The sequence below is a fragment of the Sceloporus undulatus genome, unplaced genomic scaffold, assembly GCF_019175285.1.
Source record: "Sceloporus undulatus isolate JIND9_A2432 ecotype Alabama unplaced genomic scaffold, SceUnd_v1.1 scaffold_16, whole genome shotgun sequence".
In the NCBI taxonomy this organism is placed as follows: Eukaryota; Metazoa; Chordata; class Lepidosauria; order Squamata; family Phrynosomatidae; genus Sceloporus; species Sceloporus undulatus.
In genome coordinates, this window is record NW_024802938.1 from 1,372,846 (window position 1) to 1,398,440 (window position 25,595).

Sequence of the window (25,595 nt, forward strand, 5' to 3'; positions counted from 1 at the left end):
CCTAAAACATATTGTGAAACAATTTACATCATTACTTGTAAATTGTTGCTTATCAAGCTAGTATGCTCTTCTTAGGAATGGTCCCAGAGGTCTTTTTCCCAGGTGCTCTGTTGAGTTCTTTGCTGCTGAGCAATAGCAGCCTCCCCACCCATTCACAATCCATGTTTTAAAGTCAAGGGCTTACAGTACAGATGGGAAGGCATTCTCCCACACTCCATCCCACTGTTTTTCAGCTTCCTTGCCAGTTGATTGTACACAATTTAAAGCATAGCTTCCCTCACCAAAAAGGCAAAACATGTAATGTGTTTCTCCACCCCGTCCCAACAAGCTTAAAATAAAACGAGGAGTTGCTCTACAAGGCAGTTTTCCTTCTGTCTGCACCCTTCAATTCCACCATAATATAAACCACATGTTTATTCTTTACTTCCCAGAGTGGAGCTGCAAAAAAGAGACTTTCCCCAACCCCAGGTAAAGCTGAAAGCAAAGCAAGGGCAGCCTAGTGATCCATGATGCCTGTTAGTGAGCAGACCAAGGGCAGAGGCCCTGATATCGTTCTGAACCTCTGATGGGTCCCTTGATTTTATACGAATCTGCTGACTGGGCATTTTTAATCTTTCCTTCCTTTTCCCATTGCTATTCCTCCCCAGTTGTTTTTTCATGGTCAGAGAAAATCTCTGGCAAGGAAGAACCTACCTGTACTTGGAGTGGGGGAGAGAATGCTCGGAGTCTTTGTAGGGAGAGACTTGCCTGTGAGTATCCCAGAGACAAGCTTGGGAGGCTGACCAAGCAGAAAGCTAGTACTAGCTGGAGTAGCCTGAGTCTGGCTGGGCAGTGCCCTCATGATGCCAGCCTCCACTGGCACTCTGTGATCCAAAATCCCAATGCAAGAAGCATTGCTGTCTTTATTTGTTCATAAATGCATTTTTTCCTCTGATCTAGAGCAGAAATTAAGATGAAGGGAGGATGAGTGGGGATTCTAGAGACAGCTCAGTCATAGGGTTTTTAAAAAAGTTGTTTCTGGTATATGTTGGAGTTATGACATCCATGCTGGAAGTTTCACTGGTACATGCAGCATAACAAGCAAATGCCCTTTGAATTAAGCCACCCCAGGCAGCTGTCTGTGAGGTAAAATTATCTCTAGATTGGTTTCCTTCTGCCTGGCTGCATTGGAATAGACTTGACAAGCCTTCTGAGTGCTAATGTAAGATAAGCCACCTGGTTATCTATCCAAAGGAAAAGAGCATTTAGGACTTTGAACTGGCAATCCAGACATGTTGCTTACCTGAGACTTGTAGCAGTTCTCCTGTTCCTTGCCCGTGCCTATAAACACTGTGTTCAAATGCTTCTTTCAGAGTTGAACCTTTGATCTGTAGCAAGTCAAACGTTCCTCCAAATGGCAACACAGATAGCAGCTCTTCCCACGTAATAGTACCTGGGTGTTTTTGAAATACAACCTAGTTTACAATCTTGTTTAACATAATCTTGATTATTACACTTCTGTTGTACTTCTCACTTTAAGATAATATAGGGCTGGAGAAACTATACTGGATTTTGCAGGACTTCCGTCCTCATCTGCCTTGGTCATCCTGGTCAGCAGGGTGGGTGGGAGCAGCAGTTCACAGCCTCTCCAGCTTTGACAGTTGTGGACTGAGAACTGGCATAGTGAAGGGAAGGCTGAATCCAAATCCTTATTCAGCTGATTCACTTTCTTTGGGCATGTTTCAATCTTGCAGTGTAGCCCACACCTAGTCCACACCACAAACTTGTTGCAAGAGATACAGTGCAAGAATTAAGTACAATGGCCCTCCACATTTTCTGGGGTTAGGGACACAGGAGCCCCATTAAAGTGGAAAACCCACAAATATAACCACTATTTTTTTTAACCAGAGGGAACACCTCTAGGAATTTCTAGATTCTCCACTGTAACTGTAATGGTCAACATCCACTAGAAGTTGACCATAGAATTGTGCTAGAGTTTCTACAAATACTGAGAAAATTATTTTCTCTAGGAATCTTTAGGTCCTCCACTGCAGACTCATTTTGGAGGACCCAGATATTCCTAGAGAGAACCTGTTACTCAAATTTGCAAAAGTCAAAGCTGCAAATGGACTGAATTCATATGTTCCTTTGAATAAATGTATTCAAGTTGTGGTGTCTCTTTACCCAATTGTGTAACACTGTCTTAGGACATCTTGCAGTATGAATTAAAAAAAAAAAAAGCAAACAAAAATAAGAGCAATCAATCATAGTAATGGCATTGTAAAATATGATTTTAAAGAACAGCTAGCAAAACACGTAAACCATCAGGACAGACAAAGGGAACAGAAAAGAGTTTTCAAATGCTGGAAGCCATTAAAAGACATGAGAGATTTCACCTGACAACTAAAAGATGGCAATCAAGATACCACTGTGACTTCCCTAGAACAATAGCAGGTAAAGTGTGATACTCAATCTTTGTTTCTGAATTGCATTTCCCAGGATTCCTCATAATTAGCTGTGTTGATCGATGTTGCAGTCCAACAACATCTGGAGGACCATACTTTATCCACTCTTATTCTAGAAGAGGATTCCAAAGTTCAGATGTCACTACAGAAAAGGTGCACTTCCAGTAGCCATCAACTTGGGAAGGGGGAGAGAGTAATCCAGAGTACACTGGAGCAGAGCTTCTGAAATAGAGCTTAACTAACATCTCACTTTCAGTATGGGTAGCCTGTATAGCTCAGTCTGGAGTTACAGGGGAAAAATCCATAGGAAAAGTGGTAGTTCTCTGTGCAAAACAGCCTTCTGCAATCAGATGCCTTCCAAATGTTTAGTACTACAGTGCCCAACATTCATGGATATTAGTTGTTATGGCCAGGATTGATGGGTGCTGAAGTCCAAAAATCTGCAAGTAATGGGTTGGGGAAGGCTGATGAAGAGGCTGCAGTGTGTGGTGCTTCTTAATGCACGGTCCTTTGCAACATGTGAATATTTTGTTTTGGTGTGTACCTACTCATATTGTGCAGCATTTCAGAATGATGTAAGGAAACATTTTGTTGCTTCTTACAATCTGTGCATGGAGACACAGCCATGTGGGAAGAGAGTTTTCTTATTAAAACTAATCTTTGGTTGGAGTATATAATTGGAGGACTGCTACAGAATCTTTTAATACCAAGAAAAATGTTCCCTTTTAAACTGATTTTGGCCCGTTACAGATGGGCCTAAGAGGTGCTGTCCTTGCGCCGCAATTACGCGCGAGGGGCGGCGCTTCCGGATGCGCCTTGCCCCTCGTGCGTAACCGATACGTCAAGATAGCGGCGCCCTATACAGATAGGCCCTGCCATCTTGACGTAGCGGACGCTCTGCATCCGCACATCCCAACCCAGAAGAGACGTTGCGAGTGCATGCTTTGGCACTTGCGACGTCTCTTCCGGGTTGCCGGAAGGAGCGCGATTTTCGCGCTCCTTTTTTGCAACGCAGAGGAGTCGCGTGGTTTGGCTGCTGCGGCTCCTCCACGCTGCAACTGGCAGCAGCCTGAGACCACCCCTTTTGGGCGGTCTGTAACGGGCCTTTGTTAACTTTTTGTTGCTGAAATGTCTGCATGTGCAAAGAGGGGGAGAAAAGATAACTCTTTACAATCTGATTATATTAAGAAAAACAAAACAGTGATGAAATACAGAAGAGAAGTTATAAAATGAGAATCCCTAAATTAGTTAAGTGTTGACAGAAATGTGAAAAAGAGAAAGTGAATTGAAGCAGTATTGCCTAAAAACAGCCCTACTTCTAGGTATACCATTATTGCTTTGTTCATCAATGGGTCCCCGTATTCCACCACCATTTATGATGCACATCGAGACATGATTCCACTCATTGTCATCTGGATGTCTCAGGTTATTGTAAACCTAAAACATTCACAAAGAAAATAATTTCTATCACTTCGGGTGTTTTTGATTTATGTTGGCTGCAAGGACTCCAGCAAGTAAGTTTTGCAAAGCATCTTATGAATTCGTGGTTTTTTAAAAAGAAATTCTGGGATGTTATTTAGAAATAAAGCTCTTCCACAGTAAAAACAAAGCAAAACAAAACAAAAAAACAAAAACAAGTTTACATACATTCCCGCTATGGGAAAACCATATTCAAATCACAAAACAGGATTCTTACTCCAAAATTAGCAAATATTTGCAGTGGTCCCTTGGTATCTTCTGGGCTTTGTTCCCAGGACACCCCCCCCCCCGGATACTAAAATTCATAGATGCTCAAGTCCCATTATATACAGTAGTTCAGTAAAATAATGTTCCTTATATAAAATGGCAAAATCAAGGTTTGCTTTTGGGGTTTATTTTGGGGAATAGTTTCAGGCCATTAATAGTGGAGCTGGTGGAGAAGGAAGGCTGACTGTACATTGACAAATTTAGGAACAGCTTTGGGCACATCACGTGAAAATATATGGTTGTATGGTTAATACACAGAAGTATCACAATTGAGATGAATGCTGGAGAGGTCAGAAGGGATGAAATACTAGCCTTCTATAATATACTGATATTGTATGAGGAAAGTTAGAGAAGTGTAGAGAAAGATGCAATCTTTAACTTTTGGGGGGGGCATGGTTATGCAAATTGCAGAGTTTTATGAAGTAGGCAAAGTTCTTATAAAACATGCTGTTGGAAAATGTTATGTTTTGTGTCATGGCCTGCATATCACAACAGATATCCTTTTTGTGCACTGCAATAACAACTTGATTGCTGTGAATTAATGATTCTGTAGGAAGCCATACTCAAGGAAAATTGTTTTGGAAAAATGATGAGCTGGAGAAGTAAACTTTTACTTGAGAAATACACTTAGAAGGATCTGATTTGAAGAGATGTCTTTATTGTGGAATAATAGGAGAAAATCCTTAAGAATCTGCATGTTATGTGGCTCATGGTGGGATGTCAAGAAAGCATCTGAAATGAAAGTTTTGCTGTAAAAATCTGGTGTTGTAGTTCTAAATCAGGGGTAGGCAACCTTTTTGAGCCGGGAGCCGGGTTGCTGTCCCTCAGACAACTGGGGGGCCGAAGCTGGGGGGGTGGAGCTTCCACCCTCTGGGGGCGGAGCTGCACACCAGGGGTGGAGCTTCCACCCTCTGGGACGGAGCCGCACACTGGGGCGGAGCTTCCACCCTCTGGGGGTGGAGCCGCATGCTGGGGCAGAGCTTCCTCCCTCCAGGGGCGGAGCCGCATGTCGGGAGCTCTCTCCTCCTCGGTCCCATCCTTCGGCCAAAGCCCAAAAATTAATAATTAAATAATATTTTTTAAAAAATAAATAAATAAATAAAAATAAATAATTCCTACATACACTGCAAACATTATCTGAAGTAAAAAACAAAATGGAAACATATACAATATTCAAAATGACGAAAGAACAAGACAAGTTAAAGTTAAATAAAATTAGAAATTCAGTCCAATGCATGCACACTGTCTCCACTCCAGAAAGGAGCAAGCCAGGCCCATGTGGAGGGTTTTGCAAAGGGACTACCAAGGGCTGTAAGCATAGAATAACAATATTTGCAGCATTGCAACGCTACCTGAACGTCAGAAAGCAGAGGGAAAGAGGAAAGCCTAGAGTGGAAGAAGAGACTGAAGGTCCATCAGTCCAACCCCATGCCATGCAGGAAACCCAGATCAAATGCTCTGCCACCAAGTCTCAACCCAAACAGCCAGCCCATGTGGAGGGATTTTGCAACGGGCATACCAAGGGATGTAAGATAAGAATAACAATATTTGTTAGCATGTGGAAGATACCTGACAAGTAGACAGCCGCGGGAAAGCATGAGTTGGGAAGAGACTGCACGGGCCATCCAGTCCAACCCCTGAGGAAACCCAGATCAAATGCATGCACAATGTCTCAACCCAAACAGCCAGCCCATGTGGAGGGATTTTGCAAAGGGAATACCAAGGGATGTAAGCATAAGAATAACAATATTTGTTAGCATGTGGAAGCTACCTGAAGGCCACAGAACAGGGGGAAATGCATGCACACTGTGTCCCAAACCACAAAGGCACAGGTAGTAGGTATAGCTTCCGATAACCCCCCTCCCCCAATGAACCAACCTTGTGGTAGTGGCTCTGACTCTTTCTTTCTTTCTTTCTTTCTTTCTTTCTTTCTTTCTTTCTTTCTCTTTCTCTTTCGTTCTCTGCCTCCTCCTCCTCCTTCCCCCCTTCCCCGCTCTTCCATGGGGGAGGGCTAAGGGCAGAACCAGGAGAGCCAGGAGAGCAGAGCCAGAAGGTGAAGGGCAGGGCCAGGAGGGCGGAGAGAGAAGGGAGAGCCAGGAGAGCCGAGCCTGAAGGGCGAAGGGCGGGGCCAGGAGGGCGGAGGGCGAAGGAGGAGGAGGGAGGAGGGCCCATTCAGAGGCCTGGCATGGCCCTGGAGCCCTCGAACAGGACTCCAGGGAGCACACCGGGCCTCCTAGATGGGCGCCGCCATTTTGTTTTTTAAAATGGCGGCGAAGTCTCGCGCGACCTTTCTCGTCGCACAAGACTTCGCCGCCATTTAAAAAAACAAAATGGCAGCTGGAGCAGCGGCAATCGGCGGCAGGAGCGAGCGGGGGCCGCTCCTGGCGCCTCCGGGGGCCGGATGTGGCCCGCGGGCCGCAGGTTGCTGACCCATGTTCTAAATAGTCTTAATGAGTAATGTGCCTTATTGAACAAAGTAGTATGTTCTTCTGAGGATCACTCTATAAAGGAATCACTTTTGGTTTTCTTATAAAAGTGAGTCAAAGCATGAGCACAGAAACAAACACAAACCACTGAAGTATTTGACTAAACAATAATGAACCACAAATACAGGTGTATCGTGTAAATAAAAATACCCAGTTCAACTATGTATAGCTGTTCATATGCACATGTAATGGAAAAACTTACACAACACCACTTGGTTCAATATGTATGAACTTACTAATATAATTTAGGCCGAGGGGGGGGGACCCAACTATATATATTGTTTTGTATCTTGTATATACAGTAATTAATCATAAGGCTAATATCCAAAAGTAGAATTAAAGCCAATTCAATTAGTGATGTTTATAAAAATCTTGTGTCAGCAAGCTAAAGGTATTACAATTAGTATTTCATACATTGCAGTTTGAATTCTGGCTACACAACTGAAGAAGCTTATCTTTGGCAAAATGGAAAAGAAAACTACCCCGGATACTCTATTATCACCACAACAATTCAGCTATACATAGTTGAATCTGGTATTTTTATTTCTCTTCAAAACATGCACAAGCATTATTTCAAAAAATAATTCTATGGATGCATGTACATGTGCAGGTGTTACATTGCAGTTTGAAACAGTAAGTGTCACTGTTGCAGGAAGTGCCATTTGGGAGGCATTCCAATCAGATTTGAGCTAGTAAAGTGTGTCCAAAGTTTAAATCCACTGCTAATTATCTTTAGAATGGAGTTTGCTCCTCTGTAAGTTAGTGCAAGCCAATTGAGTCCGATGCCACCCTAGTCAATCATTGTTCACGAACCTAAACAAAAGGAGTTGTGCCAAGTCAAGTAACTTCCTGTGGAGAATGCTTTCAACTCGAGACAAATTTCCAGGACAGCATGGCGATGCCTGGACTGCCTAATTAACTTTAATTGTGCAAACCTTAAATTCAGTTTTCTACAAGGCAACAATATAAGCCAAGACATGATTTCCCTTCCCTGGATTGTGCTTTATTTTAGAGGTTGTAATGGTCCTGCAAGACCACGGGGGCTAGATTAAAGGAAAAGTTAAATCAGGGGTATCGAGCAAAGAACCAATTGGGCCTGGCACCTACAGGGGTTCTGTTAGGTAGACAGGATAGAGGTAGAAGTCAGAAGGGATGAAATGGGGGTGGGGGTGGGGAACTGAAATTAGAGAATGCACAAAAAAGTATACACTTCCTACAAAAGAAACAAAACTTCAATTCCTGAGTATACTAAAGCTATCAAATATTAGAAGCACTTAGGAAAGGAAGAGAGACAATTAAATGCTTCTGGAGACCGAGGGAGGAATCTCAGGGGGGAAAATTTAACGCTTGACCTAGTTTTTTCAATTCTTTGGAAATGGATTGATGGGCTACAGATGGCAACTAGTGGAGTTTTAGAATGACTTGTTTTATATCTTGGCCTATTTTGTTGTTCTTGTTGTTGCATGCCTTTAAGTAATTTCTTAGTTATGTCCACCGTAAGGTGAACCTATTACAGGATTTTTGGGGCTGTGAGTGTGTGACTCACCCAAGATCACCAAGTGGGTTTCTATACCCTAATCTCTAGAGTCATAGTCCAATGCTCATGCCACTACACCATGCTGACTTTCCTTAGCCTGTTCACTTTGGGTATTACACTTGCCACCAGAATAAGGAGTGAGGGCCTTAAGCCAGCTGTATTCACTGAATATACCCTCTTGTTATGCTATATTCCTAAAGATACATCTATGTTTTCTTTTATATTTTAAAAACAGTTTCCACTTTTAAAAAGCCTACTTTCTCCTTTAGGGAGAAAGGAAGGGAAGCTTTTGTCACCTGTCCCCATGGCAAAGATATACCAGAAGCCATGCAAGTATTATTTCCCCTGTAAACATTAAAGAGAAGGAGAAGGTGTTGGGCCCTTACATCCTTAGGTATCAGTATCAGATACGACCAAAGATGCCAAGCACCAATTTCCATATTGCAAAATAGTTATCACTGTTACTGGAGAAGGAATGAAGATCTGAGAACTGGTTAGAAAGTGTAAGGCAGGGGCCATCCTTTTGAACAAGGTGCATTTTAAAACCAATATAGTGTAGGAGTTCATGTGTCAGAATAAGGAGACGTAGGTTCAGGTTTCCTCTCAGTAATGAAGTCCAGTACAGAATTTTGGACCAGTTACTCTCTTTCAATCTAACATACTGCTGTAAAATAAACAAACAAAAAAACCTGGGAGGGAAAATAAGTGCATGGTTCTCTGAGCTCCATGGAGGAAAGATGGGATAAATATGTGTAATAACAGATGTTAAAAATAATAAAACCTCTACAGTAACTTTTTTTCCTCAGTGGCAATGGCTACAGGTACATCATCTAGGATTTTAGATGACCTTCACCCTCACCCAATTTGGCATCTTAATGTACAGACGTGGTTCTTTAGCATACCATCCAAAAGCCATCAAATACTTCCACACAGTTATTTATAAGTTAAGCAATGACTTTCTTACCACAGCATCACAAATCAAGTTTCCCATGTTGCACTCCTGAAAACGGCATGCTTGACTGGTACCATTTAGATAAACAATAGTCTTTCCTATTTCTTTTGAAGAAAAATTTCTCAGCTCAGCCTTCATCTTGTCAACTTCTGCTTTCACAATTGGATCTGAATCAGAAATACGATATAGTAAAGGCCATTACTGACTGGATGATTCATGAGAATAGCATATCTGTTTATGTACAGCACAATATTACAATAGCTTTGGGGTTCTTTGCAATGAAAGTTACTCCACAGATAATCACTCTTCAGAAGAAACCCAGCACAATGAAAAGGGTGAGGACTTCTATTTAACAATAATTTGGATCCAAAGAGTCACACAACCAGTTCCATATGGCTTCTGTGGAGTAGAGCTTATGTTTCTTGTACAATAACCTTGCCACACCCCATGTTTTACAGTAAGTTGCTTTCAGAAACCATATTTGTTAATATGGTAGAACACCTCAAACCACAAATCTAGTGGTTTATTATGTGATAGAATTTGTTCAAAGGATTTTTTAATTTTATTTTTAAAAAGCCAGCATCCCAATGGATGTGCCCAGACTTTGGTTGCACTTAGACCAGAGTTGGAGAGACTGCAACCTTCCAGAACCTGGACTCTTATCATTTCTGATGATGGGTCATAAGGGCTATGGCTGATGGGAACAGAAAGTCCAATATAATATAGGTGGCCACACGTTCCCCACACATAACCTAGCATATCTCTTTGGAATCTGGCCAACGTTTATAAAGAGACTGTGTTTCCATAAAGAGTGCAAAGAGTGAAAGCATGCACTCTAACTTCAGCTGAAACCTATTTTTATATTTATGGATAAGCAACTGAAAGTGGTTTTATAGTCATATCACAGGATTTATTTGGTACAGTATAAGGGAGAAGGAGCAGTAATTTTATAAGTTGGGTGGCATTTTGATATACTTATCAAAATCCTTTAAAAGTATGAGTTAATAATGCCACTGGAGGAAGGGCTACAGACAGAAATGTCAGATTCTTTCCCCATACCTTCCGGGATACTGCTGTCTAGTAGGATAGGGTTTCCAGATGCATTAATTACATTTCCATCATCATCAAAGGTGATATTCAAATAGCCAAGATACTTTCCAAATGCGTAAGCTTGAACAACAGGCACTTCACGCCCATCATCCGATTTCACCATGAATGGATAAGCACCAGCAGGTATATCATTTGAAGGAGGATTGCCTGTAAAAATGATGACAGCATGAATATTTTTCCCCTTTTTGGTTTTCAAAGTACATATAGTTCAGTTACAAACAGGAGAGAAGTCTCTGAGGCACTTGTGCTTGGATTCTTGAAGCAGAAAAAAAGGCAGAAAGAAGAGGACTAAGGCATGGCTGCTAAGATTTAAAAAGGTAGTCCCTTGACATGAATATCTAGTTGCAATTGACTGTCGGGGGTGGTGCTTATCTCCGTTACCAAGCTCCGTAATGGAGCAGAGTGGTGTCTGAAGACAACTCCAGTGGTCATGTGGCCAGCATGACTGCACTGAATGCTGTTACCTTATGACAGAGAAGGGGTACCTATCTATCTGCTTGCTTTTGCATGCTTTCAAACTGCTAGGTTGGCATAGCTGGGACTAGTGATGGGAGCTCACCCCATCATGCAGCACTTGGGCCTCGAACTGACAACCTTCTGATTTTACAATCAGCATCTTAACCACACCCCATCCCTGTTGCTAAGATTTAGAAGACTTTTTTTTAAAAAAAAAAGGCTTGTCTACTAAGCCATGTGAGTGTCTTCTGCAAAAATACCTGTGACTATATGTATAGCCCCCCAATTACCACTGTTGTGTTTGTGGTTCTGTAGGATCACAGCCATAGTAGCTATAGGGTTTGGACTTTATTATAATATCTTTTGTTGCATGAATAGAATGTTTCTTTCCATTTGATCCAGTCTAGTCCAACTGTGTTTATCCATTCTTGTGGCAATGCATACTTCTCTGCAAACATTTCAAAATAGTGTCTTATGCATCTTTTTTTGTAGTGTATTGGCTTGTTTATTTTTCACTAGAAACTTGCTATGTTTTGCTGATCCTCCCTCCCATTAACAAGTGTCCAGCTGCAGTGGCATCCCCAGTCCGGGTGTCACCCAGTGTGTGGTGTGGGGCTTATAAAGGTGGGGTCAAAAGGGCAGCCTCCCCCCATGCCTTCCAAATTCAGGCTGGACTCAGGGGGCAGACTCCCTCCCCTCATGCCTTCTGAGTCTATGCTGGACTTGGAAGGAAGACTCCCTCTCCCTATCCCCACGCCTTCCGATTCCTCATTGGACTCAGAAAGCAGTTGGGAGGGCGGTAGCCACATGCTGGCCCTCCTTCTCCATCCTGGGCTTTCTCTTTGGAGAGGAAGCTGTAAAGGGAGAGGAGGGCTCAACCAGGTGTCATCCCCTTCTGGGTGTCACCCAATGCAATACGCACCCCCTGCACCCTCCTACTGATGCCACTGTCTAGCTGAAAAGGGTGACATTGACGTACACAACATGATATAAATTTAGAGTACATTGTCACAGATGAAGCTATCCCTACAAATCTGCTTTATGGGGTTACCTGCAGTAGAAGAATCTTTGTTTAATTTGGTTATTGAGATTATTTCCTTATGACTGCAGGCTCATCTCTGGCCATGGATCCATTTGGACTTCTCATACACTTGAGGGAATGTATGTGATTACCTTCTGCTGGAATTATAATGCTTTGTAAGATTTGGGCCAACTTTTTAGTTCTGGCCTGGAATCACATGTGTGAGCAGAAACTACACACACACACACACACACACACACACACACACCTCTGTGTTGCTGCTCCAGACTGCATTCTTCATTAAGATCTCCCTGACCTTCTCAGAGTAAATAGAGGGGCCGTGGAGATGGATTTTCTCCATCACCTCAGCTATAGAAATCTTCAGCCAAGATGGCTTTTCCTCTCTCTTAGCCTTCAACAGCTGGGTAAAGCAAGACTGGCTGGTCAACTGCCCCCTTCTTTAGCAGGTGGAGAGAGAGCCAGAAACCTCGTCAGTGAGGATGAGGAAAATCTAGATAGCTTTTGGGAGTGGAAGAGATGAAAGACCAGTGCCTCCATGTGTGCACCAATATGGTTCCTCAACCTTTCAAAAAAAAAAAAAAAATCCAATCTGGGATGTTTTAATTCAAGAAATTCCTGGCAAAAGGGTTATGGAATAAAGGTTTTTAAGACAGTGAGACTGCACATGGTAAAAGGGGAGAAGAAAAGCTGTTATTCAGGAGCAGAACACTGCTTGCTACCCTTTTGGATACTGACTTTTGGGAGGGAACAGAACACAAAGGAAACTAAACTTTTTTTTCACAGGGACAAATACGAACTGCAAGACAGAAATCCCTAAATGAAAATGGGAATTTTGATTACATATTCATGGTCTGATTAAAGTCACATTCTTTATCACTGAACACACCCACACACTACACAAGACACCATTATTTACTTCATTTCATTTTGTTTGCTAAACGTAGTGGGTTTATTTCCAGAAATCCACCGCGGACTAAGTCAGTAAATATTATTCCATCTTAAGAAAGTTACCAGGACACTGGTAAGTGCACTGGAAAACTCTTGTCACTAGCTTTTATATTCTACAGCCTGCCAGCATCTCACGGCCATGAAGGATTCTTTGGAAATGCTGCCAGTGACAGCATTTCCACTTGTCTTAAAACCCTCAGCTCCTGGACAGCTCCCAAGTGCATTTTTTCCAGTTCTGAAAATCTCAACATATAGTTGATGGTGGCATGCCAATTACTGCCATGCCTTTCAAAAACCAAAGCAGATTATTAAAAATGGGCTAAAACATCTATAAACTGTTGCATCCAGAAGGATTTCTGGACCAAAGCTTGAAAAACTTCCATATTTGGACTATTCCCATTTGTGGCCATGCTGGTTGGGAGATCAGTGAGTTGCTGGGGTGGAGTGGGGGGAATTCCTGCAAGCTCAGGGATGGACATCTCTCACCATTTGCAACAAAAAAGAAATAGAATTTTGAAAATCATTAGGTTTGTGAATGATGTGTAATAGTGTCAACTAGGATGAAAAAAAGGGTCCAAAACCTGGACTTCAAAGTAGGGAAAGTCAAATGGGGCCACAGGCATGCTGGGACACAAGGGAAAATCTGGGAATTGATCATCCAGTTGTTGGCAATCACCCTATTGACTTTTATTTTTGCAGATGATTCTCAGACCAGGTGAACTGTTTCTGATCAGTGATATTGCTCATGTTTAGCATTACTTGGTCCAGAATACAGTCTGTCTAAATTTTAATGCAGGTGTTACCAGTCCAGCAGCATTTCACCAAAAAGTTACATTACAGATTAGAATGTAAGATTATGCCCTACACACACACAGTTAGCATTCAGCAGATCAGGTTTCCAAGGCCAGTTGCTCTCTCGGTATATTGTAAAAAAAAAAAAAAAAATCCAAATCAGGTGCTTGTGCATGGTGTCATCTGCTGCGCATACAACATAACCGTACATGCCAGTAGAGAACACTTTTAAAAACAGGCACTTCTTTTTTTTTTCTGTACCCTTTTTGGAAAAGGCTGTAATTACCAAGCCAATTCTGACTTAAGCCAAGTGAAGTTTACCCACGGTGCTATTTCAGAAGGCTTTAAAAACAAAACACACTCTCTCAGAATACTGTTTTAGCATTTCAGACGCAAGCAGTTTTGCTCTTCTCAGTGAACCACCATCTAACATGGGGGTGGTGGGTATGTGGACAGGCAAATCTCAGAGGAAAAGTCTAATATGCTGGCAGAGAGAGGGTTCTTATAGTGAGAGAGTGAAGGAACAGGGAGTCAGGAAACCACAAGGAAACCAATAGGCCAAAGACAGAATTTGTTTCTGTCATGAATACATTGGTTACAGGAAAAAGACACAGTATTCTTGGTTCATCACAGCAAACCAAAGGAAACTATGATGAATAACAACAACAACAACAACAACGTAAAGTCTAGATGCTGAAAATAGAGCATACAAAAACAAGATGTACCACTGATGGTCTCTTCTTTTTATGCCAGTTAAATAAATGGGGGCAGGGGTGGGAACTTTCAGACCAGACTATTTATTCTATTTGATTTCATCCTCTATTTTTCAAAGTTTGGTCCAGATGAGAGAGCTTCTCCCACACATGGCTAACTTGGACAGAAGTCTGGATTGAAAGTTCCAGAATCCTCAAATGTTCAAATTGTATTTCCCATTGAAAGCAGTGCAGCATAGATGGACAGCGAGCACACTCTTTTGTCAATTCCACTTCAGTCCCAAATTCCAAGCCCAGCAAATGATAATATGCAGACACTTGCCTCATACAATAAAGGCATGAAAATTAAACTTTTAGCACTATGCTGAGCACTATGCTAAATATATACCAAAATGCTAACCCTAACTAAAATAATTAAGTTTTAAAATAATTAATAATCAGAAACTGTCCTTTGCTGAAGAAATGGCATACCTGTATAAAGAAATGTGTTTGTGTGTCCCCCGACCACAACATCCACACCTTTAACTTTCTGAGCAATCATTTTATCCACAGTGAAACCAGAGTGACCAAGTGCAATGATCTTGTTGACTCCCAGAGTAGTAAGTTTTTCTACCTGTGGCTGCAATGCTGCAATTTCATCTTCAAACACTAAATCCTGCCCTTAAAAATCAGGAAAAAAATCTGTTAATATTTTTATTGTATAAACCTAAATTGTATTTTCACCAAACATGATTCGGTAAAGCATAAAGACATTACACACACACACACACACACACCTATACTTGATATTCCTCCATCCCTTCCTTCATTTCAAACAAGAGATGTCACATTGTTTCCTAATTAACTTTTTTGACTATTTTTTAAAATTAGAGTTATATGACCGGGAATGTTTTGGTCACTTTAGTAAAGAGCAATGCATCTGGTCGAATGTCTATCTGCAATGCTCTAAAATGTGCTGAGTGCAGGGTGGGCAATGTGAGTTAAAGAGAGGTTTAAAAGCTAGTTTGTTTTGTGAAGTCAAAGGCTTTCATGGCCGGCATCCATGGTTTTTTCTGGGTTTTTCAGGCTATGTGGCCATGTTCTAGAAAATTTTCTTCCTGACGTTTTGCCAGCATCTGTGGCTGGCATCTTCAGAAAATGCTTGCCTGGAAAAAGTTGGGTTTATATAGACTGTGTGAGCCTGGGAATGCAGGAGTGATTTGTATGTGTATTGTTCTGTGCTGATGGCCGGCCTCAGGCTGGGAGGCTAATGCAAAGGAGAATTAATGTCTGCTAATTGGTGATCATTTGAAGTGTTGTGCTAGCAGAGTGACACCACAGTATAGTCTTTTGTTCTGTTGTTGTGTGCCTTCAAGTCACTTCTGACTTATGGTGACCCTAAGGCAAATTTATCATTGGATTTTCTTGGCAAGATTTGTTCAAAGGGGGTTTGCCATTCCTTCCCCTGAGCTTGAGAGCATGTGACTTGCCCAATGTCACCCAGTGGGTGAGTGGGGAATCAAACCCTGATCTCCAGAGTTATAGTCCAACACTTAAACCATTATGTCTCTTGTGTACCCCTGCCACAAAAACAAACAAACAAACAACAACAAAAATATCCAGTTTCAGCCTGTCATCTCAGAATTACAGAAACAGATTTCAGTGAATCTGCTAAAGGTCAGAAGAGAGCTAGGAAGCTGTATTTCCTTTATAATGCTTAGTCACAATGTTAGATCAGCAATGGAAAGTATTCATTTAATTTTTGTGGCTGTTTGCTAACAGTCATTCAGTCGGTGCCTCCCTACTCCTTGGCATGAGACAGGAAGAATGGCAGCAACACTCCCATTATTCTCCAGATTTCCAGGAATGAATAAGAGACCAGTGCTTGGCTTTCTACCTGACCATTGTTTAACCTGCACATAAACATTGATTTGCTAGCCTAGTAACATGCAAGAATCATGTTTCCAGGGGAATTTCGTGCCTTGGCTACTGTTATTTGTAAACTCAATCATTTAGAGTTTGGTGCAGTGGCTTGAGTTTTGGACTAGGATTCTGGGGCACCAGGGTTCAAATAATCGTTCAGCCATGGAAACCCCCAGGGTGACCTTTGACAAGTCACACTTTCTTAGCCTCAGAGAAAGATGATGACATATTCCCTCTGACCAAATCTTGCCAAGAAAACCCTAGGATACTTTTTTTTAAGGTTGCCACAAGGTAGGAACAACTTGACAGTGCCCAACATCAACAGTGACAAGGAAATCAGTTCATCTGCAGATGTATCTTTGAATTTTAACTAAAGTTAGAAAATAAACCACATATTTAGAGAGAAAGATGTTTTCATGGAATGAAAACTCTGTGTGGGTGGCTGCTGTTTCAGTGCCACCTTTGATTTTCCACTGCTGCTGCTTCATTGCTAATTTCCTAACGTGGTTCCTAGGGATTCCTACACAGGACTGCAGCCTGTGAATGTTGCCCTGCTACCTTGCAGCCCATTCTTCAGCAACAGTATGGGCTTGTTTGCTTTCCTTCCCATGTATTCAGGTTCACTGTACTGTATATAACTTAGCAGAAAATGTGACTTCTTTATGACACTAATCCTCATTGCATATCCTCCCACACTGAGTTCTTGTCATTCAACAACAGAACAATACAAAGATTATCATGGAAATCACTCCTCCCTACCCAGGGTCACGCAGAGTGTGTGTGTGTGTGTGTGTGTATTCTCTTCCATGCCATTATTCTCTGAAGATGCCAGCCCGAGATGCTGGCGAAACATCAGGAATAAGCTCTTCTAAAACATGGCTACAGAGCCTGAAAAACTCACAAAAAATAGTACTGGAGAGTGAGTTAGGATTGGGAAGAAAGTGTTTTAGGGGCCATTCAGACTACCTTTTGTACAGAATTGTAACCTGGATTAAAAGTGGGAAGTTCCCATTGGCACCGGTTTAAACACATCAGGATCAGGGTCTTGCACACCAGATCCAGGGCAAATCCCCCTTAGAGCGGATTTTCCGAAAGTGGATTATTTCCAATTTCTTCTTGGAAATACCGTTTCTTCCCTGCTGCTGGCAAATGTGAACTTGCCCCAGTCATAACTGGGTCAAGTTCAGGGGAGAGGTTTAGGTCAGAGGGTGGGCAGTGGGTGGAACATGCCTCCCCTCTCGGCATTTTTTTAAAATGATTTTTGTGTGTGTGTGTGACAGAATATGCGAATGCTTGTGCTACATATGTTTCCCTTTTAAATTTGGTGAATTGATACAATATGTGAATGCTTTTGCTACATATGTGTATGTAAGGAGAGATGGCATTCTGGGGTGGCAACTGGAGGGAAAGCAAAGAAAGAGGATGCAGAGATGGCATTCTGAGGTGGCCTCCCCTGCAAGTGACATTATTATTATTATTATTATTATTATTATTATTATTATTATTATTATTGTAACAGATTATGCAAATGCTTTGGACTGGAAGGGAAGGGAAGAGGCTGGCATGGGGGGGAGGCAAGGGCTTCAAAGGTGGCATTGGTCTGGAGGTGAAGGGAAGGCGAGAGGGTGGGATTCGGGGGGGGGGGGAGGCAAGGGCTTCAAAGGTGGCATTGGTCTAGAGGGGAAGGGAAGGGAAGAGGTTCCAAAGAGGAGGAAATGCTGGGCTGGAAGTGAAGGGGACGCTAAAGGCTGGCTTACACACACACACACACACACACACACACACGCACACACACACCTGGAAGTTTTTAAATTTGACAAGTTGACAGAATATGCGAGCACTGCTGCCAGTTTTTTTTAAAAAGGAGGGGGAAAGCACCCATTCCATTGGCCAATGGTTGTAGGACACATAACCTTTGACGAAAGTGGAAGTGAATTTGATTGACAGCAGAGGAGGCTCCATTTTAAAGCACAACTGCAAATGTGAACTTCAGCAGGGCAAATTGCATTGATCAAGGTAAAGTGTAGTAGGAACTTCTTTCCGGGGAGATTCGGTACCGGCTTAACGAATCCGGACCGGATCTACCCAGAGCAAGTGAGCAAGTGGGAATGGGGCCTTAGACACCAGAGCTTGGTGAAAGAGGGCAGAGGAAGAGAGAGAACTTAGGAATGTATCACATTACAAAGTTATAGGACTATATTCCACTTTAATTGCCATGGTAACATCCTATGGAATTCTGGGATCTGAAGTTTAGGGAAAGGCACTTGGAAATCTCAGCATAAGATCTCTTGGGCCTCACGAAACTCCAAATCCTAGAATTCAACAAGATATTGCCATGGCAGTTAAAGTGGAATATAGTGCTATAACAGCTGAGTGTGATAAGGACAGGTATCTAAACACACACACACACACACACACACAGAGGGAGGGAGGGAGAGGGAATTTTCTAACTATTCAGTAATAGAGATTTGATTATATATAACTACACACTTAGTTTTGACTAGGCATGATCGACACAGATGTGTTTAAATATGGTAGGCTGCCTCATACTCTGCCATTATGTCTAGTTTGGCCAAGGAATTGCATAAGGTTGTGTGATAGATGAGACTTTGCTGCAGGCTCCCACAATCATAAAGCAATAATACATGAAAGGATTCCCAGAAATCCAAGATGCTAAGACTTCCCAGCTTTCCAGTAAACCATCTGGGAGCTGGTAGAGCCAAAAGCCTTTTGTTCTGGTTTCTGTAATGAAGCCATTTCCTTTTAGCTCATGAACAGAATTCCCAGTCTGATTCTTTGCATTTGTATTGTCACAAGCAAGAGTTGATGCATCTTTGTAGATCATTCAAATATATATATATTTTCTGGCTGCTTTGACAAGATGACCTCATGTTTTTTTCCTCTTCTGTGAAGGAAAGGGAACAGATTACAAAATCCCTCACATCTTTGGATAGAGAACATTTCTTGTCTGTTGTTGTTTTGTGCCTTCATGTTGTTCCCAACTTATAGAACAACTTAAAGTGAATCTATCACAGGGTTTTCTGAGAGTTAGACTGTGCAGCTTGCCTGAGGTCACCCAGTGGGTTTCCATGGCTGAGCAGGCATTTGAATCCTGGTCTCCAGAGTCATAGTCCAGCGCTCAAACCACTACACTACGCTGGTTTGTAATATACTCTAAAGCAAGAGCAAATCTCAGCTGGATTCATCCTAGCCTGTGTTAATGGCTCAACTGTTATGGAATTGGCACTTATTCATCATTTTGTTCTAAGTATCTTGTTTGTGTGTTACAGTGATAATTATCTGTGGCTTTCCATTCATTAAAACTATGTGAATTAATATTAGGTAAGAGCTGAATTCCATAACATATATGTCATTCTGAAGGTTATACTTTCAGTAGTCTCAGGGAAAGGCTTATGGATCATATGAAGGCTATGGCTTCAATCCAGGGAGCTTTTACACAAGCAGGAGGGAAAATACATTTCTGCTTGGGCAGGGCCAGAATCTAGTGTTAGTCTCAACTAGAGAAGACTCTTAGAATCCATGCTATTTGCCTATGTGTTTACTCACCAACAACTGATTCTGTAACAGGAAAATAAGGAGCCACTCATGCAGGTCTTTCAGGTACAAGGATTTATTTGCATGCAAAGACAGCTGGGGTTCGCCCCAGAAAGACTGTCCCCTCAATCTCTTGGGGGCTAAGGTTTTTATAATGTGGGAATACTAGGAAATAAATGACATACGCAGATGTCTTTGTTCAGAAAATAAGAATTTGCCAGTTACTAGAAGGAGAAAAGAAATTTACCTATGTTATAAAAAACTTAGCTAACTGCTCAGGAAATGGTTATATGGTTTACCTAGCAAGCCAAGAGTTGGCAAAACAGGAAACTACATGTTCATAAACATGTGCTTAAGCAAACCTTAAATGTTGCTGGATTGTTTGCACTGGGGCCCCATGAAATTTATCTAGTCTAACCCCAAATTGCAGTCATCATAGTCAAGCAACTCAAACCATTAATTTCTCCTCTATCAATTCAATGGGTATAGTTGGGGGTGTGCAATAGGATTCACGTTCCAGTCTTGCTGTTTCTTCGGGCCCCAACAGCCACCATTCTAGGGAACCCACCAATCCTCAGGGTTAGTTCTTTTAGGGAATGGAGAACAGCAAATTATAGTTGTTTGGTATTCATGTGTATTAATAACTCAAGCAGTACAAGAGACGAAGTCATGATAGGGCCGGGGGCCAAACTGCAGGCTTGCTGAACCTTTGAAGTGAAAGCATTCTCCTCTCTAGCCTCTAGGACACTTCTTTCCTCAATCGGGTCTTTTCATTTCTCTAGCAGTTCATCTCCTGGACTTTCCACTCTACAGGGTTCAAGCTCTGCCTTGTAAGTCCACTGAGTGACCTTGGGCAAGTCACACTCTCTCAGCCTCAGAGGATGGCAATGACAAACCCCCTCTGAAGAAATCTCCATGATACAGTCACCTTAGGGTCACCATAAATCAGAAACAATTTGAAGGCACACAACATCAACAACTGTCAGCCTGCATCCTCTTCCCCAAAGTCAGTGAAGCATTGGCTTCTTCCTCCATTTTCAGACCATGTCCTTTCCAGGTAATGCAGATTACAAACTCTAGCCTGGAAACATATCATGTCCTGGACAATACCAAGCACATAGCTAGGTATTCTGTTATTCTGAGCTATTTGCTACATATAATTGTAGCAGTATATCAGCATCATCTTGTGTAAAGTTAGTGGTAGTTGCTACACCTCCATTTATACAGAAATAAAATGTGATGAGTATCACAGGGTCAAAATTAAATAAAAACATACACACAATTTATGGAAATATTAAAAGAAAGCATACCTGGATCCGAAAGAACAGGAGTTTCCTTTGTGGTATAGCCAACAATTCCCACTTTTTCTGTGCCAACATTTATGATTGTATAAGGAAAAAAATAACCCGTGATGTTGCTTGCTAATTGTTTGCTTGCTTTAATGTTTGCACTTACAACAGGAAAATTAACATTTTTGAGCAGTGGATTCAATAATCCTTCTACGCCGTTGTCAAATTCATGATTCCCCAATGTCTACACAACAAACAATCAACAAAAAGAAAAACAAAAACATTACCCTTAGTCAGCTAGATGTGTCAGCTATATTTATTCCACTCTATCTTCAGTTTTATGTGAAAACTAGAGTTTTGTCAGAATCCTCTCTAGTTTCTACAATGGGCTAGATCTTGCAGTTCGATGTTGCCAATGAATTATTGCATTTTCTAATCAGATTATCTGGAGTTTTCTGAACCCAATAACAACCTTCCCAGATGGTCTTTTTCTGAGGCTGATACTAAGGCTTTTCAATCAAATTGTTCATTCCATAAATAACAACAAAATAGAGATAAGGGACACATATGGGGCTGCTACCACATTGCAGAAATACTGCAGTTTTATACCACTTTAACTGTCATCCTATAGAATCCTGGGATTTTTAATTTGTTATGGCACCTGAGCTCTGACAGAATGCTAAATATCGTTATGGAACTTCAAATCCTAGAATCCCATAGCATTAATCCATGCCAGTTAAAGCAGTGCCAAACTGCATTAATTCTGCAGTGTAGGATGCAGCCTAAGGCAGCTGCTTCATCCACTCCCAGTATCATCTATAAGTGAAATATATTTAACAGTCCTTCCAAATGAAAATGTTTGCCAAAGAACTGAAAGGACTTTTTAAAATCCTTTAGTATTTATCCTTCAAATCTCTTAGTGGTAAACCTCTACCAACCAATTTGGCTATGTGGAAAAGACATGCAATCCTTCCTGATCTGTCCTGTTTCAGGAGATAACCTATCACCTGCTATCAGAATCTGTCCGGTCTAGATAGACCTGTAACATGCTATTTCTACACATTTCCATCAGCCTTCAGGGAACTGCTTTCAAGCCAAGTGGCAGAGCAGAACAGAGACTATCAAGTGTGTCTTCAAAATTCCATTTGTACTAAAAAAGGATTTAAAAGTATCATTATAGACTACCAGTATTTCACAATAACCCACTACCCTAGTCAGCAGAACAATGTACTTTGGAGATCCGATCTTTTTCAAGCGGCTTCTATCTACAAATGCATCTTATTTGTTCCCCATCATTTGGGACATAGGCAAAGATTCACAAATAAATAACAATGGCATGCACCTTCAACAGTCTTTCTAGCTGCAAGACTTAGTGCACAGTTATATGCTTAAGACAGGGTGTATTGATCTCTATATCATCACAAAGTTTGAAGCACAATATTCCATATGTCTTGCATGTTGTGTTGGCATGGTATGCTCACACACCATTCCTGCTATAGGTTCCAAGGGCCTTCACATATATAATGGTCTTACAGCAAGCACACACATGCATTTATCAGTGCTTCCTGTCAATGGGATCTCAGATGTGACATTGTGTGTATGTGCCTTCAAGTCATTTGTCGACTTATGGTGACCCTAGGAATTAGGCAAGGAATACTCAGAGGTGTACCCTTGACTTCCTAAATCATTTACAGTGCAGAATGAGCTAAGCTACCATTGCATTGCAGTCTGGATTTTTAAACAGAAGTTTTAAATATATATGGTTTCATGTGCTTAAAATAAATTAAAAGCTCACTGAAAGGAACTGAATGTTGATTACAAACTGGATACAGCATATTTGTGTCTAAAGCTTCAGAGTCATAGATCAGCTACATGTTATGTGCCCCCAGTCTGAATAGAAGCACCATGTAAGCCAATGAAGAGTTTTTTGGCAATAAATTATGGAGAAACTGGCTTGTGCACATTCCAGAATAGTCTCCACTTCTGGAAACAGATTGATGGGACAAATGTCTGTTTTAAATTTGATCCTATTATTGAAAGCAGAAGTCTTTCACAATCATATGCTACACTTTTACAGCCAGACATTTAAAGTACAGATTGTAATAATCAGCTTTGCTTTAGAATGGTTCTCACTGTCTTTAACTAGAGGTGCTTCCAGATGAGATTTTTATAGTGCAATTGACCTGTCTCATTCACAGGATTTTTACAAGGGATGGATGGTGTCTTCCATCTTCTTCTATGTGTCTTTACACACACACACACACACACACACACACACACACACACACACACACAAGTTTAGGATATATGGAATCACTGCACAGGCCTTTTGACTGGCAGTGCTAGGACCTGGCTTGATCAAATTACCATTGTTGTTGCTGCTGTTTATTTCTGATTTATGGCAACCCTAAAGTGAACTATCATGGGGTTTTCTTGGTAAAATTTGTTCCGAGGAGGTTTGCCATTGCCTTCCCCTGAGGCTGAGAGCATGTGACTTGCCCAAGGTCATCCAGTGAATTTCATGGCCAAGTTGGGAATTAAACCCTGGTCTCCAGAGACTTAGTCCAACACTCAAACCACTACACCATTCTGGTTCTTTGGAACTACCCTTGACTTCACTAAAATAAGATTATGCTACCATATGTCTTTATGCACAAATAGATTGTGAGTTCATAATTCTGCAGGACGTCAATATATGGTAAGTCTTTTCTACAGATTACTCGCTGTTGCTACTCAAATAGGGACACTACAATCCAATCAGAATTTTAGTTTTAGTGAGGTCAGTATGGCAGCATATCTTTGTAAGTGCAACAACTGCAAACAGTAAGTGCAACACAGCATCAAAAGTTGCATTTGTCAGTTTGCAAACCAGCAGTAATGGAAAAAAAATGTAGCTCAGCAAGAGAGCATATGTACTCCAAGCAGATCTCAATTGCTGACATACCCAGGTAGGGCAGTTCAGTCTCTCACTGAACTGACTCTTGAAGGCATGTTTCCATATCCTTCCTTCCGCTCACAAAGGCAGATCAAAAGACCTCATCTTGACAGATATTTTGTTTCCAAATTACCCAGAAGTGTATGTACTTGTTTTCTGAACTCAGCAGTGCAGATAAAAGATATAGTGTTCTTGCATATGGGTCTAGCACAGCACAACACAGAATCGGACAACCCCACTATCAGCACCAACCCTTCTGTACCTTACAAATGTGGGAGGAAAAGTAGCCTTTTCTTTCAAGAACTCTGATTTTCTCAAGCATGTCACTTTGCCTTGCAGGGCTTAAATATTTATCCTCCACTTTCTGCAATAAATGAAGTGGGCATTTCAAGGCTATTCTTCTAAAGCACGTAACTACCATGTAGGTGGCTTAACACCAGAAGAATGGTCAGAAGCTAATGAGCTCCCACATTACATCCTACACATGGGTCCGGAGCGTTCAGAAACAGATATAGTCAAGTGTTATGAGAAGTTTATAGTTAACTAGGCAAGCTTGTTAGATAAGACATGGCATCTCACAGCTGTTTAATCTATGCCAACTTTAAACAGAGGCAGTTTGTGGGCTGAAGGTAGCATTGAAGAGAGGCAGGGTGGTCCTTTGAATCCTCCACTTAAGCCAGCTTCCTACACTCCTGTAGGGGATTGGCCGAACCCTTCACATTTGTGCTAAGGTCTTGCTATGGGGGAGAAGAGAATGGGCATGTCTGGTTTAAAGCACTGCTGGCTGTGGAGTGACACTTGCGTACCTCAGAGACACAAAAACTCTGGTTCTATCATTTGAGTGGTATATGAGCTGTTCATTATCTTGATTTCTGCATTCATACATCAGCTGTGCATACTGAATTAACTGTCATATTTTCCCAACAGTGGTTCTGTTTCATTTTAGTAATCTTTGAACTTGGGCCCCATTCATACTGGCCTAAAAGACATGGAGGGAACTGGGATGATCCGGATGCCCCTCCCCCGAATCGCTCCGTTAGCAAGTGCCCACTACAAATTGAAATCAAATGCATTTTGACAGAAATCGAATGCATTCTGTAGATTGGCCGCTGCCAATCAAGCTATCGTCATGGTGACGTTTGCAGGGCATCGGGGGAAGTGTCCTCCCTTTTTAAAGAGCCAGGCACAGGGGTTTCAGCGGCTGAAGCAGGGAGAGAGATGCCTCTCTCTCTCTCTCTCTCTTTTTTTATAAACCTGTGGGCTTTTGGGTCAGATCTGCCCCTGTCCCAGGCAGAGGATGGGATTGCCATGCATTTTTTTTTTTTTTGCTTTTAAAAGCAACATTAGCTTTCCCTTTGCTTCCCTTGCTGTATCTGCTCAAGAAGACAAATCATGCGCATATTTGCTCAAAAAAAAAATGGTTAAAAATGTAACATTGTTTGCAACATTTGTAGCTTCCCCCTCTGCAGAAAGCAAGGAGATCCAAGGATATAAAGTGCAAGCCTGGCTCCATCTGCCTCTGGAATATAAACAATGCGCAGGTTCGCTCAAAAAAAATTGTTAAAAATGTAACATTGTTTGCAACATTCTGGAATATAAACAATGCGCATGTTCGCTCAAAAAATTGTTTGAATTTGAAAAGGGGGGGGTTGCCTGACATGAGCTCCGTTCATGACCTGATTTTTTCC

At 41.6% G+C, this 25,595-nt stretch overlaps 1 protein-coding gene across 1 annotated transcript in view; it reads right to left on the reverse strand.

Moving 5' to 3' along the window:
• Window positions 1-1,140: 1,140 nt before the first annotated feature.
• Window positions 1,141-25,595, reverse strand: part of LOC121917351 (snake venom 5'-nucleotidase-like) — a 32,179-nt gene continuing 7,724 nt past the window's right edge. The window contains exons 2-7 of the mRNA XM_042443254.1: window positions 20,994-21,216; window positions 14,698-14,886; window positions 10,225-10,422; window positions 9,178-9,332; window positions 3,773-3,881; window positions 1,141-1,432 (exon numbers count right to left, since the gene is read on the reverse strand). Of these exons, the coding sequence (XP_042299188.1) occupies window positions 1,245-1,432; window positions 3,773-3,881; window positions 9,178-9,332; window positions 10,225-10,422; window positions 14,698-14,886; window positions 20,994-21,216 (1,062 nt within the window). The 3' untranslated portion in view covers window positions 1,141-1,244. The remainder of the gene's footprint in view (window positions 1,433-3,772; window positions 3,882-9,177; window positions 9,333-10,224; window positions 10,423-14,697; window positions 14,887-20,993; window positions 21,217-25,595) is intronic.